The 16,105-nt window shown below is 33.9% G+C and overlaps 2 protein-coding genes across 3 annotated transcripts; both read left to right on the top strand.

Annotated features, from left to right (window-relative positions):
* Window positions 1-5,113: 5,113 nt before the first annotated feature.
* Window positions 5,114-8,163, top strand: ANNAT4 (annexin 4). The gene is made up of 6 exons (XM_078322647.1): window positions 5,114-5,273; window positions 5,601-5,785; window positions 6,080-6,295; window positions 6,973-7,197; window positions 7,598-7,669; window positions 7,816-8,163. The coding sequence occupies exons 1-6, from the start codon at window positions 5,231-5,233 to the stop codon at window positions 8,026-8,028; spliced, it is 954 nt and encodes a 317-aa protein (XP_078178773.1). The 5' UTR covers window positions 5,114-5,230; the 3' UTR covers window positions 8,029-8,163.
* A 938-nt stretch (window positions 8,164-9,101) lies between these two features.
* LAF3 (Amidohydrolase family) lies at window positions 9,102-15,804 on the top strand. 2 transcript variants are annotated; one of them, XM_078322645.1, is made up of 15 exons: window positions 9,102-9,260; window positions 9,350-9,498; window positions 11,409-11,510; window positions 11,620-11,692; window positions 11,786-11,892; window positions 11,981-12,104; window positions 12,376-12,570; window positions 13,049-13,134; window positions 13,232-13,339; window positions 13,437-13,532; window positions 13,827-13,925; window positions 14,054-14,128; window positions 14,234-14,365; window positions 14,966-15,081; window positions 15,538-15,804. In XM_078322645.1, the coding sequence occupies exons 1-15, from the start codon at window positions 9,170-9,172 to the stop codon at window positions 15,713-15,715; spliced, it is 1,731 nt and encodes a 576-aa protein (XP_078178771.1). In that variant the 5' UTR covers window positions 9,102-9,169; the 3' UTR covers window positions 15,716-15,804. The 2 variants fall into 2 exon arrangements, with proteins under 2 accessions (XP_078178771.1, XP_078178772.1); XM_078322646.1 differs by lacking the exon at window positions 9,102-9,260 and having other exon boundaries at window positions 11,791-11,892.
* Window positions 15,805-16,105: the final 301 nt, after the last annotated feature.

Below are 16,105 nucleotides of genomic sequence, written 5' to 3'. Positions count from 1 at the left end.
GTTTGTTTAAAATCCCATCAATAATTCAAAAGGAAGAGATATGTACGGGTTTAATTAATTAATTCGTGTCTACCATAATCTCCTTTTAAAAGTATGAATAAACACTGTATTTGAAAATGTTTATCACCCATCAATAATTCAAAGGAGGGGAGATATTATTTTAATTAATTAATGTCTACCATAATCTCATTTGAAAAGCATGTATGGGCACAACAAAACAAATGTATGTTGACAAAAACTTTGGAAAGACATTAATTTATGAGATCATGTGAAAAACAAGCACCACACATGTTTCATTTATTTGCAATTTTTTTTTTTTATGATGCTTTTACCTGCATCAAATCAAATTAGTTAATCAAACTAGAAGTCATGATAGTTTCATAAAAAAAGAAGTACAATATGATATCTTCATTTTATCAAGATATACATCCAAGAAAAAAAAAATATAATTTTGTTGAATGTATAATTTCTCAGAGTTCTAAATAGCGCACTATAGCATTTTCAGACCATAAAAGCTATGGTACTATCGGTACTATAGCAGTGCAATGTAAATATAGTGTTGTTTTTTCAGTCGTTCTGCTATGACGCGATAAACGTTATTTAAACTTTTAGTTTCTAAAGAATATTATCTATCTATTTCCAACTTTAATCATATCTAGGACATTTGAGTAATAGATACTTGGAAGAAAACAACTAGCTAGCTAGAGCAAGAATTTCAAACTTTTTATTTTATCTATATAACTATTATATGTTTCTTAATTATTTTATTCAACTTATTTTTTTTTTAAAACACTTAGCTGGCATGACACCCAGCATTGGAAGGCATTATTGGCTTTGCACCAATTATTGTACTTCATTTTTTTAAGTAGAGCAATCTTTCAAACTAAAGCTTCAATTAAAATTTTCTAGAATCTGATCATGAATCTGTAAATTTATATCACTAACACCATTCTGTAAGTTTGTGGCAACAATCCTTACAAATACTAGATCAATTACATGACAAAATTGATTTGTTAATCTCATCAAAACATATGCTTGCACGAATCTAAACATTAATATGAACTATCATATAATTGAGACCTGTGTTTGCATGAATCTCGGCATGGACAAACTTTTTTAAATTTGTAGGTGGGTATGATAATTGAGTGGATGTGAATTTCAATTTGGTAAAAATTAATTACCACCTTACAAGCATGAGATAAATATCCATGATGACTACCAGAATTTTAATGATTTTTAAATATTTCTTACTCAATATATTTTGTTGGAGTACATATTTTCCCAGGATATAATTTTTATTTTATTTTGTCCTATAGATGATTCTTCTTTTTTATTTTTCATTAAAAATGACGAATTATGTACATTTGAAGAGTAAATCCTTCAAGCCAAAAAAAAGGGGTAAATTTTATATAAAACAAGAGATGCATAATTTCTCAACAAATAGTTAGCACCTGATCAATATTATGTGTGTCCCGTTTTATTTAATTACTATTTGTATGATTTGGGTTGATTGCGTTGAAATAGCATATATTTTGTTTGTCCATATTGCCCCACCCTATGTTGCATGGATACGGGTACGGGTATCGTGTCGGATACGACACGGGTACGGCGACACGGCAATTCTCAAAAATAGAGGATACGACACGGCTATTATATATTTATTCTTTTAATTATTTTATATATTGTATTTAGATAATTAATAACTTAACTTAATAATGTATTAAATATTATAATTGCTTCATTAAGACACAAGTGAAATTTGGTAGAGTGGTAAAAAGTTTTGGGGTAAAGTGGGATTTGTATCGGAGCACGCGAGTTCGATTCACGCTGGGGTAAAAAAAATTTCGCGCGGCTCACAGGCGCGGCTCACGGGGCGGGTTCACGGTGGACCAGGGCCGTATCCAGGCGAGTCAACAAGTATCGGAGACCGTATCTGCTGAGTAAGGACACGCCAGCTCACCTGACACGCTAGCTGGCGTGTCTGACACGTATCGTACGCGTGTCGGAGGCGTGTCGGTGTCGGATACGTGTCGGACACGGGTACGATGACTTCCTAGGAGTGTCAGGGTAACATAGGCCCCACCATTAGCATCTCTCAAGAGACACTTCCAGTTTTTTTTTTTCTCTCCCTTGGCTTGTAGCTCTCATATTTATTAAAAATTTAAAAGCATCATATTTCCCTGTTAAAACTACAAATGCTTTCTTTTATTCACATTTCTTTGTAAGTATAATTAATTTCACTACTTTGTTTAATGAAATATATATTAAATTGATCAATTTGCTCTTCCTTTAACAAAACATTGAAAATAAATTGATGGCCTCCTAGCTAGCACTGGATCAAACTGCTGATTATTTTTGCTTATCATGTTTCAATTTGAATGTAACAGGTGGTTCATAGGAAAATGTGATAACGACCATTGAATAATTATATTATCCATTTGTTTCATGATTAACTTCTCTATATTATGATTGATAAATAAAGTAGTTGTATCTAGATTAGAAGGAAGGGTCGTTAGTCAATTTAGACATTATATTAATAGATTATATGAAGTGAAGGGGATAAAAAAACTTAGGTACAATTTTAATGGAGAATTAAGATATTTCAACATTTCGATTGGAATTTTTTTTTTTTTTCAAAAATCTTGATGAACATGCATGTAAGCAATTATTCCTTCTTTTTTTTTTCTCTCAATTCCTTATGGTCTAGCTCACTTTCTTTATTAATAAAGTGAAAAGGTTAACGGATGGGAACATGATTTAAATCAACTTTTCTCAAGAATGAAAAAAAAAAACATAAATGTTAACCAACTTTTTTTTGATTCGTAAACAATAACTGTCAATTCACATGCATGCACTATATATATATATATATATATATATATTATATAGTGAATTTGTAAAATTAATTTATAAACAATGAATACATATTTTCTAATTTTAATATTAACAATTTCAAATATCGTACGTCTTTCATATTTTTAATTTTAATTTTATGAACAAAAGTAGGGTCTCCAGTGCAAATTCCCATATAAAATTGGAGCCAACCGACGCGTCAGCATGACAACTCACACAGCAATGACATGTACTTGTTTTGAAGACGAAATGCTTTAGTATAGAGTTTGACTAGTATAACATCAGTGTCATTTCAACCTATATAACACCAACTCTAAAATCTATCAAATCGACTTTAAACGGTGAATTCAAACCGTTCAAATTCATCTACTTCATTAGTTGTGCGTTTACATGTAAAATTTATAACTTTTCGAATTTATTTAGAATTAAGTCAAGCGGTCAAATGTGTGAGTTTTTAAATTAATTTTAATACATTAATTTTTCAATATTTTTGCCGCTTGATTTGATACTAAAATAACTCGAAAATATAAAAAATTTGTATGTAAACGCATCACTCATAATGTAAATCGGTTTGAACGGTTTGAATTAGTCGTTCGAAATCGATTTGATAGGTTTTAGAGTTGGTGTTATATAGGCTGAAATAACACTGATGTTATATTAGTCAAACTCCTTAATATATATGCATGCATCAATCATGTCATGTGCCTTGTTTCCTTTGGAACACAATATTATAGACATTGGAGTATCTCTGCATGGCTAAGCTATAATTTTTCTCCATATTTTTTTCTTAGGAACAGTTGGAGATTAGATGAGGTGGGTCATATAATCATACAACCTATAGCTAATCGGATAGCTATTCCAACTTAAACGAATTAATAATGTTGAAATTGTGTCCATATTGATGTTGATATATAAACAATGGATACATATACAGATATAAATAATAGATATATGCTTAAAATTTAAAATTAAATTCATCTTAAATTAATAGATACGAATAAGAAGCCGATAATGACATATACACATTCGAATACGAATATAAAACGAATAATTAATGGATATCAATAACGAATATATACACATATTTTTAGAATAATAAATAAAAATAATAATAAAACATGTATATGTTAGTTGATGTTCAGAATAATTGACGGATATATGAAAATACAATGGTATTTCAACAAAAAAAATAGAAAATTATAAGTTCATTATTTCGGACTTAGTTAATCCAAAATCTGCAGTATTTGACAATTTGAAATCTAATTCTTATCCATATATATAATGCAGATACAAAACAGAGATAAAGACGGATATAATATTGTAGAAATAAATTATACAATGTATAGATAACATACAGATACAGACATGGACGAAAACAGATATGTTCGTTCCGTTTACACTCCTATTCTCATTCCATATCATTAAGAAAAAAAAAATATATATATATATATATAAAGAAGCTTTCATTGGTGATAGGAACATAAAACCAAATTTTGTTTAAAAGATTTTAAGAGAGCAGTTTTGACTTCATACACCACATGAACTATAGAATCAAAACAACGTGCATATGATTTGTGCGCTACAAGAAGCTAAAATTACTCTGTTAAATATTTATCCAGGTTTGAACTAAGCTATTTCAGGAAGTAAAGAACTGAACAATTAATGGTGATGTTAAGCATTGTGCATATCTAATCTTAATTTGTTGCTATCTTACCTGAATATGCAATGCAAATACAATAATATCTCGATAATTTCGTTAAGATTAATGAAAATTTAACAGACTATTCTTCTATTGCTAAAAAAAAATAGAATAAAACCTTCATAATATATATTATATATCACTGTCTTATTAATCCTTCGACATTTGAGTCTGTCTAAATAAATTTTGTTTCTTGTTTGGTTAAATTTGTGCATCAAAATTGTACTTGTCATAATGACATTTATGAAAGCAACTGACTAATTTAATCATGTGTTTCACATACCTCGTGGTGCACGGTTTTATAAATAATTAATAGAAAGGGTCCCATTACTACTCCATCAATCAATACTTTTCTGATAATAACATATTTTATTGTCTTTAATTTAATCTAAGTAATTTAATTAAAGTTAATTCCTTCACCTAACAGAAATTCAGATATCAATATACACCAAACGCACATCAATATTAATATTAATTGTGACCATTAAAGCTGGACAACTGATAAACTGAAATACCCAAAATGCCCCCTTGACCCCCTCAAAATTAATACCCAAAATTCCAATCTGCTTTTTTCCATATTCCAAGGAAAGCAATATAAAAGGAGAGCAAGAACAGAGGAAGGAATCAATCCAAAAAATCTTTACATTTTCTCTCCTGTGTGAAACTAGAAAACAAACAATGGCAACTGAAGAGCAACTTGCACTCACCAAGGCTCTCTCAGGTATGTCTTTTTTGCATTTTACACCCTATTTTTCTTAAATTGTGAGCTGTCAGTTTGTGCTATATTATGATGTTATAACACCATTGTCACACAACCAGATCCCTTTTCTTCTCTCCTGAGTTAATGGTTTCAAATTTACCAAATGTGGATTGTGTATTACTGACAAAATGCAGGGACCAAAATGGAATATAAATCTTTGAACCCAACAGTCACTATCACATACTCAACTGCAGATTTTAATATGAATTAATCCGGATCCTTTCTTCCAATTTTTTGGTTTGATTTGAATTACACATATCATACAACTTCTATTGTTTCTGTTTTAAGGGGATGGAGGCCTAGGAGTTGAGGAATCAACATTGGTTTCAATTATTGGGAAATGGAGAAAGAAACCGGAGCATGTATCTTCTTTCAGAAAGAACTTCAACAGGCTCTTCAGCCATGCCGGCCACATCGAGAAATGCGAGGATGATCACGTGCAAAAGCTTGTTATTGAGTTTTCTCGGTTTCATGTGGGTACTTTTTAGTTTTTACCTATGAAAAATTACAATGAAAATTAAATAAGATAAATAAATTGTCCAAATAAAACTAAACCATGGTTATACCAATGCAGTACTGTACTAATATGGTTTTGATTAGAGACCAACATTTTTGTGGTAATTCTTGATTTGAAATCCTCCCAATATGTATTTTTATCACTTATAATGATAATCCTTCTCACCAAAAGCAAAGAAAAAAATATATAAGAAACTATAGACTTATCACTCTAAATGAAATTACTAAATATATTGATTCTGTTCTTACAGCAAATTACTGTCCTGTGGGCTATGCACCCGCATGAGAGGGATGCGCGTTGGGCCAACCAGGTGACCCACAAAAACCACCCCGCATCTATACTCGTTGAAGTTGCGTCCACCCGGTCTGCTGAAGACCTGCTAGGTGCACGCCGAGCGTACCAAACCCTCTACCATCACTCCCTCGAGGAAGATGTTGCATACCAGATCAAGGATTCCAAATCCAAGGTATTGTTTAAGAGAAGTTATAATTGCAATTATTTCATTCTTACCGTTGTTTATTACCAGTAGTTATCTACCATGGTGCCTTGCATTGGTACCAATGTAGATATGTTGGTCTTGATCTCTTTCCGAAACCTTTGTCAGAAAAATGAGTGATGCTATGATACTACACATATCGCATAATGGTACAGATACTATGTATCAATATCTCCATTTATAAAGTCCAAACAATCGATTTGAACCGTTTAACATGATCTCCAATTCTCCATATAAAAATGGACTTGTAGAATATAAATTTTACATTTTTGTGAAAAAAATTAGATTGTAGAAAATCACTTGATCTAAAAATTCTAGACCATTCAAAAGTAGTGATTTTATACTTATCTAAAAAAATAGCAAAAAGTAGTCTGCAGCGACTGTTTCAACTTTGGAAACAAAAATATTGATTAGTAGTATTTAGCAATCTGCGCAATGCATAATACCATAGACTCACTCAAGAAAAACAATAAACCAGGATGAAGAATAAAATATTAAAAACTGAGGTTTCAGAACTGGTACAATTCCAGTCACGTCCAGTGCTGGTATGTACCTATATGTTACAGGAACACCTACAGTTTAGTACTTAAGGAATCTGTACAACAAAAAAATTACAAAGCCCTTGACTTTTAAATTTGAAATGGCAGCTCTTGGTGGGGCTCGTCAGTGCGTACCGATACGAAGGCCAGAAAGTGGATAATGATGTTGCAAAATCCGAGGCAAAGTCTATTCACAGTGCAATAAAGAGTGCTGGTGCAAACAAAATCTCAGAGAATGACGAAGTTGTAAGAATTCTCACAACAAGGAGCAAACTGCACCTGAAATCAGTCTTCAAGTACTACAAAGAGCAGTTCGGCAAATACTTAGAAGAGGTCAGTAAATAATTTTGAATTTCTCTCTATTTTTTGTACCAGACAGGCATGACACTAGGGAATTGGAGGCAGTCCAATGGGCATCTGACCAAATTCGGTCTGATGTCCAGTTGGAGCCATCCAATCTGCATCAATATTCGTGCAGAAAACTCCAAAATTAGCACGGATCAAGTGTGCACGAATCTTGATGCGGATCGGTCGGTTCAGACCTGACATCCGACAGAATTCCCTAGTATGTATTGCTGAATTATGGTAGATTCTTTTGGTTAGATTTCAATCAATTAATATTGGTACTCATTTGTCAACAAATCCTAGCATGTGCAAGCCAGATAAGATCTAAGTTGTTACTTTTCAGTTCTATCCTAATTACTTTTTAATTATACTTTTTTCTTGCTAATAGGATTTGAGCAGCGATCCTTTAGCACAACAAACAGTCCTGTGCTTGGATTCACCTGCTTCATACTTCAGCCAGGTAATGCTCTTTAACTCACTGGTGCCGTACCAGTATGCATTGATCTTTTCAATACCAACGTGCCAGTTCAGTACCAGTAGATTAGGCACACATACTAATGAAAATACCATGTAAATCCAATTCATATCATTCAAAAAAATTCTCAGGTGATCAACAGTGCATTCAAGGAAGGAGCAACCCATGCAGAAACCGAAGGGCTCTCGCGAGTGATGGTGTCTCGGTCAGATATTGACATCGAAGAAATCAAAGAGGCCTATGCCAAGTTGTATGGAGCCAAACTTGCAGATATGATCGGAAAGAAAACACGTGGTTACTTCAGGGATTCGCTTCTCTCCTTGGCTGGAGAAGCAAAGGCTTGAATTTCTATAACATTGTTTTAAGGATGCGTTTCAATTCCTGAAAAATTTCTCTTTAATATTATAATATTGTGGTTATATGTGTATGTGCTTTTTGCCGGTATGTAATAAATTTGATTTCAATTTTATGTTCATTAATATCGCTGTTTTGTTGGCTTAAGTAGTAAAGTTAATATATGATTATTGTTCATTCTAATTCCGAATTAAATGAAGATTCCTCGAATTGTCCTTACAAATTAAGCATTAGTCTCTTAACAAACGCATTTTAAGAAACAATTGCAGAGCTATAAAATAAAGAAGAAGAAAGAAAATTGAATTGTCTGGCAATTGGAGATTGTTCATAGACTTTTTCATTTCTCATCACTATAAGCAAGATTCCTTTCAAAATGTACAAAGCTGAAATTTGTGGTTCCTTGAAGTTCTAACTTATTATACTGAAAATGGACCCACATTACAGATGTACACTACACAGGAGTTAAAAAGATCAGTATTTTAAAATGCAGCCGCATGGGCCGCATATGCCTATGCAGTCAGCAGCCGTGCTCAGAATGGTCATGTGGTCCTCCCATGTGGTTTGGAGCATATGGCTACATATGCGGTCCGAATATGCAGCATATGCTTGATTAATTTGATAATTTGATTGTATTTTAATTAGAATTTATATGAAAAAACTATTGTTAGTTATGTCATTATGTGAAAATAAATTCAAATATATAAATATAAATATATATACATACATACATACATATATATATATATACATATATATATATATACGTAAATTTTTATTTTAAAATTCATATATGCGTCCGCATTTTAAAAAACTGAAAAAAGATTGATACAATGAATACTGTTATAATGGATACCAGGGAATCCCCTGAGTCCGAATCCTCTGAACTGAAGTAACTCAAATTTTGAGTTTATATCCGGACCGTCGTCTGATCGAGGTGGAATGTACGTCCCTTTAATTTCGTGCTATAGTAGATCCGACGGTTCAGGTATAAGCTCAAAATTTGAGTTACTTTAGGTTATATGAATTCGGAATCTCCAATAGATGCAATTCTGTTTTCCCGACAAAGTCTCACTCTCACTGACAAGTGGGGATAAAACAGGAGTAAAATCTCTCTCCTGTCTCCTCTTTCTCATGGCGTTCGGAAAGAATCTGGCCTTCTTCCTCTCCGCTGCCGGAGTTGCTCTCTTAGCTATCGCTTTTCTTCCCTCTTTTAACCCTTTCTGTACCTCTCTCATTCTCTCTCTATTCTCTCTCTAAAATCATAATTATAAAAAATTCAGGTATGGCATGTAAGAAATAATGAAATTGTAGGGAGTTCATGGAGAAAGGGAAGGCAAGTGGCGGAGATGGTTGTGCTGAATGCTACCATTTACACTAGTGATGCTTCTCTTCCCTTTGCCGAAGCCATGGCTGTCAGAAATGGCAGAATTTTGGGGGTTGGGAACTACTCTACCATTCAGGTTTCTTTTGCACTTCCTCTTTTCTCCTATTGTTATGTATGCCTAGTTTCTTCTGTTCGGTGAAATGACTGTGCGGGAATAATCCATTCCAACTGAGCCAGGATTTTCCTATCATCATGTTAGGTTATGAAGTTAACTAGGATTTAATTGCTTACTCCATCTTACTCCTCATATTTTACACCTCATTTGGTAGTTTAAGTCATGGCTTAATTTAATCCGCCTGAAGGAGTACGATATTGGCAAATGAACCTCTGCCTGTGAGTGGGCCTTACAGACGGAGTAAGTGTGGATTAACTCACCTCTTACTCCTATTTTACTCCTCATTTGATGGCTTAATTGGAGTAAGAGGTGGGTGTGGAGTAAGAGGTTTACTCCACCTCATACAGTCTTACTCCACAACCAAACATGACCTCTAGGTGTTACTTTTGAGGTACCCGTGCACTAATGATAAATGAAGCCGTCACTTGGACATTTAGTCAAACACCTTGTGTGCAACACAATAAAGTACACTGTGGTCAATTAAAGAAAGGGTATAACATGTTTATTTATTTATTTTTGTTTATCATGTAAACAGTCACTGTGAAAAATCTCAACGCAGGAATAAATTGTCATCTTTGCATAGAGGCTAAATTTTCTGTAGAGCATTTAAAATTAATTTCCTTCCTTCTTCATTATGCTTTTTCTTGTCATTTGCTTTAAGTTTCTGTGGTATTTAGCTTCCCATCTTCTGTTAACATTCTAGTGGTCTGTTCCCCTTAAAAATTGACAGGCCCCTTTTTATCGGTGTTTTGTCCAAGAGAGGCAATTGTTCCATAAACTATCTTCTGATGTCAATGTTATTGTGCTTTCCTCTAAATAGTATATATAAAAAAATATTGGCTTCACACTAAAAGCTTAACAAATATATTGTTGCAAATTTGTGTCACTTGTAATCTCAAATGAAATAGCATTGATGTTTACTCAAAAAAAAGAAAAGAAATAGCATTGATGTTCCTTACACAGTTGGCCAGCTTGACTGATCCCATGAATTACCTAGCAGTGCCAGTGATCAACAACTTTTTCACATGAACTTCAATGACCCTATAATTTTCCATGAAAATTGAAAATCAAAGAAGGTTACCATGGCACATTTAGATTAGCATATATACAAGATATGTTGAAAGTTGTGAGACTGATTAATTCAGTTTAGTCCTCATAAGCAAATATGAGAGGGATTGAGGACTGTACATACTGAAAGAGATGTCAAATTTCTGCTTGTGTAATAGGCTTACAAAATACAAAAGGTTTTGAATGGCATATCCTTCATTAAGTTATCATAAATCATAGCCATTGACATAGCATAAATTTGCAAGCCTATTACGTAAGCAGCTGAAATTACTGGTAGACTCTTAAGAAACCAAAATTAAAGAATAGAAGAAAAATTTTAAGTCGACCAGAAAAGCTCAGTTTAAAATAGGTACGGATTTAGTAGTGATTGCTTGTAGTGGAATAGCAATATAGGAAGATATTTGGTCAAGTAAACCCACTCAATATTAAGAGTTACCTTGTAAGTACAGAAATTTACTTTGCTTTTTTCCAGAAATGTCCTTACAAATAGCTTAAATGAGTTCACGAGAGAGTTCTTTTGCTCTGGTACTATTTCAGTACCAATATCTAGAGTTTGACCCTGAATACTGATAATCAATGGCCGCCACATGCAATAGCAGTAAGAATTCGTACATGATTTTAAGGTAGCACCAAATACGGCCAATGGTAGGAAGTGCGATAACAAAAGCAAGAGCTGAGACGAAGACCTTTTAGCTCCGTATAATTAAAACACCCAATAATTTGAGAAATAAAAAGCTAGCTGTCAACAACATTAGTAGATATTGTAAGCTTCTTTATTTGAGATGCTTTTATTGTGATTTCAGGGTTTTATAGGAGATGGTACCCACAAGCTAAATCTTAATGGAAAGGTTGTTCTACCTGGTTTTATTGATTCTCATGTACATCTTATATTTGGAGGCTTACAGGTATACTCTGTCTCTCTCTCTTAAATGCAAGCACACGCACACACACAAACACAAACACACATGTGCAAAAACACTTGGTCAATCTCTCTAATCTTAAAATAATTATTAGTTGATGCGGGTCAAGGTAGGAGGTATCAGAAATAAAGAAGATTTTGTGTCAAAGGTCGAAGAAGCTGTTAAAGGTCTTTTCTCTACTGAACTTATTATTACCAGAGTATGGAAAGAAATAAGTATATATTTGATTAATGTAAAAAAATATGTTTGCTTGATCTTAGAGAAGTCTCCTGGCCAGTGGATCCTAGGTGGCGGCTGGAACATTGACCTTTGGGGAGGTGGTTATCCAGAAGCTTCTTGGTTGGATGGCGTTTCACCCCAAAATCCTGTTTGTCTCTAATCAACATATAAACTCTCAATGGCATTTCACATGCTGTTAGTTATGTACTAATTTGTTGTTTTGTTTAATAATTTAGGTATGGCTTTCACGCATGGATGGCCACATGGGTGTAGCTAACTCCCTTGCTCTCAAGATTGCTGGTATTACCAGAGATACTCTCGATCCAGTCGGTGGCGCTATTACCAAAAATTTCAATGGAGGTATTTCTTTATAATTTTACTTTTAGGGGATTTAGGGTTTTTGGTCAAACTTAGATATTTTAGGCCCAATTAAGCCCTAATCCAACAGAGAATATAGAGATGTAGTATTCAATGATCTGTATCAGACCTAACCAGCTAATGTAGGTTTAGTGCCATCAGGTATTTGATTAGCACCACTACTGTATAGTAGTTTTGTACATGGCCAATATCTTGACTAAACACAGATGATTTTTCAATCATATACCGCAGCTTTTAACTCTTTGCATGTCAGAACCAAATGGTCTGCTAGTGGACTCTGCAATGAAATTAGTGCTGAGCAAAATACCAGAAGTATCAGTGGAAGAAACACGAGCTGCCTTGTTTCTGGCAAACCGACATGCACTGTTGCGTGGGGTCACCACAATGGTTGACATGGGGAGGTTTTTTCCTGGTGCATCAGTTGAGGATTCCTGGCAGGATCTTTCAGGTTTGTTATGAAAAAAAAAATTAAAGAGTGAGGCTATGGTACTATGCATAGCGCGGATTGGTCCGTACTATGGATCAATATTTATTTTCAAAGTTCAAATAGGCGATCTGAACCATTCAACATGATCTCCATATAAAAATGTACTTGTGGACTCAATTTTACATTTTTTAGAAGTTTTTATTATCTTTTTTATAGGTAGAAAATCACTACTTTTGAATGGTCTAGAATTTTTAGATCAAGTGATTTTCTACCTATCTAAAAAAGTAGTACAAAAGTTGTAAAAAATATAAAATTTGATTTACAAGTATATTTTCTTATGGAGATCATGTTGATCCATATTACGGACCAAACCGTGCTATGCGTAGTAACATAACCTCACTCAAAAATAAATCCTAAATTATTGATTATAAATAGACAGCCGTTTTGAAGTTTTAGTTTTCTTATTTTTTGCATTATTGTGCTATTTGAAATTTTGTAGAAGTGTACGAGTGGGCAGATTCTCTTGGGAAAATGATGGCTAGGGTTTACTTATTTTTCCCTATGGCAACATGGTCTCGGCTAGCCGTATGTACTGAATATACATAACCACAAATTAATTTGGAGTACTACAAGATTTATATACTATATTTAGTAGTTACGTTATCGGTAATGATTCTTATAGGAGCTAATTAGAGAAAAAGGATGGAGATTAAGCCAATGGATATATCTAGGTGGTGTAAAAGCGTTTGCTGATGGTTCTTTGGGTTCTAATAGTGCACTCTTCCATGAGGTAACAAACCAAGGATCATGCTAGTGGCATGATACAAACTATTTATAGATTTACTTGACCAAAAACATCATCATTATTTATTTATTTATTTGTGTAGCCTTATGAGGATGATCCTAGTAACAATGGCATCCAAATAGTTGATATTGACTGGCTCGCCAATGCAACATTGCATTCGGACAAGTCTGGCCTTCAGGTACCAAGAGATAAAAATATGACCTATTATATCCTTTCTTTTAAGTTTTGCAAATGAGAATAAAGAGGCCATTTTTTTTAAAAAAAAAAAGCACCGTGCTATGTGATATTCTCATTCATTTCATTAAAACAAGATATAAATGAAATCGAAGAGGCTAACTTTTTTTTTTTTGATGATTAAAGAGGCTAACATCTTACTGAACATGAATGTTAAATAAAATCTCATTTTGGTTTGGGAAGTTGATGTGAGTTGGTTTTTTGTTCCTTATTTTTGATAAGATGTGCTTTTATTCAGGTTGCCATTCATGCGATAGGAGATAAGGCTAATGACATGGTGCTAGATATGTACAGATCGGTGATTTCTGAAAATGGAGTCCGGGACCGCCGTTTCAGGGTGCTGTACTTGTTCATAGAAAAATGATAATTTATCTTTCTACTCATTCATACAAAAATTGTAGATTGGCCTTCTGTTTATTTGTAGCTAATTATTTTAATTTACTGAAAGTTGTAAAAATTGTTCAGATTGAACATGCTCAACACCTCTTACCGAGCACAGCATCTCGTTTTGGTCAAGAGACAATTATTCCCTCTGTTCAAGTAAGCATTTCATCACTATAGCTTTTGGCTCTTGTATTTATATGAAGTGTGGATATATTTTACTGGAAATTTTTTATCAACAAGTTTGTATTGGCATTTCCGTAGCCAGATCATATGTTGGATGATGCCGGCGCTGCTGAGAAGAAGATAGGAACAAAGCGGGCCCTAGAAGGTTCATATATATTTCAGTCACTGTTAGATGGTGGTGCACCATTGGCTTTTGGATCTGACTGGCCGGTACTTTTAAAAACATGTTTCTTGATATGCCCCTCTAGATATATTATTTGCTAGCATAGCTATATATATTTTATAAGGGAACCATTTTCTCTCACCCAGGGTAAAAATGGCTTGGGCTCGGCCACCATCCTCACCACACCACACCACACCACACCACACCACACCACCCCACGTGTGAATCTTATCCGCTAAGTGCTAAATTAAGTTAATACAAATTTCTGACAAGTATAATCTTGTGCAATGTTCGCATTTGTGAATAAAAATGCAGGATGATATGACGTGTTGGGAGTGGTGGGTAAGCCTGGGGTGAAAATGTCGCACATGAGTATCAGCATTCCTCATTTTATGATACCAGTGTGACTAAAAATCTGTCATGTTATTTGACTATTTGTGGATTAATATCGAGCTTGGCTTCAAATTGTATAATGTGTGAGAGTGAAATTGTAAAGTTGTCCATAGAGATATTTGTTTTGTGCACCTGCCTAGTGTCACTTGAGCAAATCAAACAACTAATTTACTTATCAACCAAGTGCCAATTAGAGGTAGCATGGTTTCTTTTTGCTCATGTTTATGTATTTCCTTCTTATTGTTTTTTTGTAGGTGACTGATATAAACCCCTTGAGAGCAATTAAAACTGCAATATACCGGAAGCCCCCTGGTTGGGACAATGCTTGGATCCCAACTGAGCGTATTTCTCTGGATGATGCCTTAAAAGCGTAAGTGCATTTTATTCAGGTAAAGATATTGGCAGAGCTATTTTGGCTTCAAGCAGAGCACCAGAAGTACGCTTTTTAATTTTATCTCTACTGGTTGTGCGCTGTGTGAAGTCAAAATAACTCTGTCAATATCTTTACCCTTTTATTCTTCACCTATTTATTTTCCCAAAGGCAACATACAAACTACTTTTTTTTTTGACGGTTGGGGGTGAATTACCACCAACAGATTGATTGATATATAATAAAAAAAAAGTTATTTACAAAGTTCCCGAGCTCTGTGATACTCGGAGACAGGATAAAGAAAGAGAAATAAATTACAAGTATAGAAAAGAGAGAGTCGAGGGCTAGAGTCTCGACTCGACCGCTACACTCCATATCAGCTGTAATGTACTCTACCAAGAATAGTGTTACATTCTTCTTTTTAACATGTTATGTTCAATAAAATGCATGTATCAGGCACACCATATCAGCTGCTCATGCTTGCTTCTTAGACCAAGAACTGGGTAGCCTGTCCCCGGGAAAATACGCCGACTTTGTTGTTCTACCAGCTAATTCGTGGGCCGAGTTCGCCCAGAATCTGAGTGATTTTGTTTCAGCCACTTATGTAAATGGAAAACAAGCATACCCTTTTTAATTTGAAATTCTAAGAGGGAACAGTTAATAATGGAGCTCTTGTAGATTACCTTGTGAATAATTTATAATTAAATTTAGTCTCGTTATCAGGAGTCCGAGCCACAAATGTCTATGTTGCTTCATCTGCTCGGAGATATAAAGAAATCTAATGATTAAGTGCATTACAATTTTATATGAACTGGAAGATTGAATAAAGAAGTTTACCCAATAATGATCACTGATCTTTAGAATTTATATATGCATCTAAGATTTGGTATAGATAGCTATTTATTATAAGATATGATGAAGAAATCAGATCTCAGTTCAAAATTGGGTTATAGATGCTTGGCTAGATACAGGCCTTTCATTTTTTGTTCTCAAAGAATAAATTTAGAACTTTAGCTTCAACGTG

The sequence above is a fragment of the Carex rostrata genome, chromosome 21 (genome assembly GCF_964058835.1).
Source record: "Carex rostrata chromosome 21, lpCarRost1.2, whole genome shotgun sequence".
Classification (NCBI taxonomy): Eukaryota; Viridiplantae; Streptophyta; class Magnoliopsida; order Poales; family Cyperaceae; genus Carex; species Carex rostrata.
This window is presented reverse-complemented; position numbering and strand designations above follow the sequence as displayed.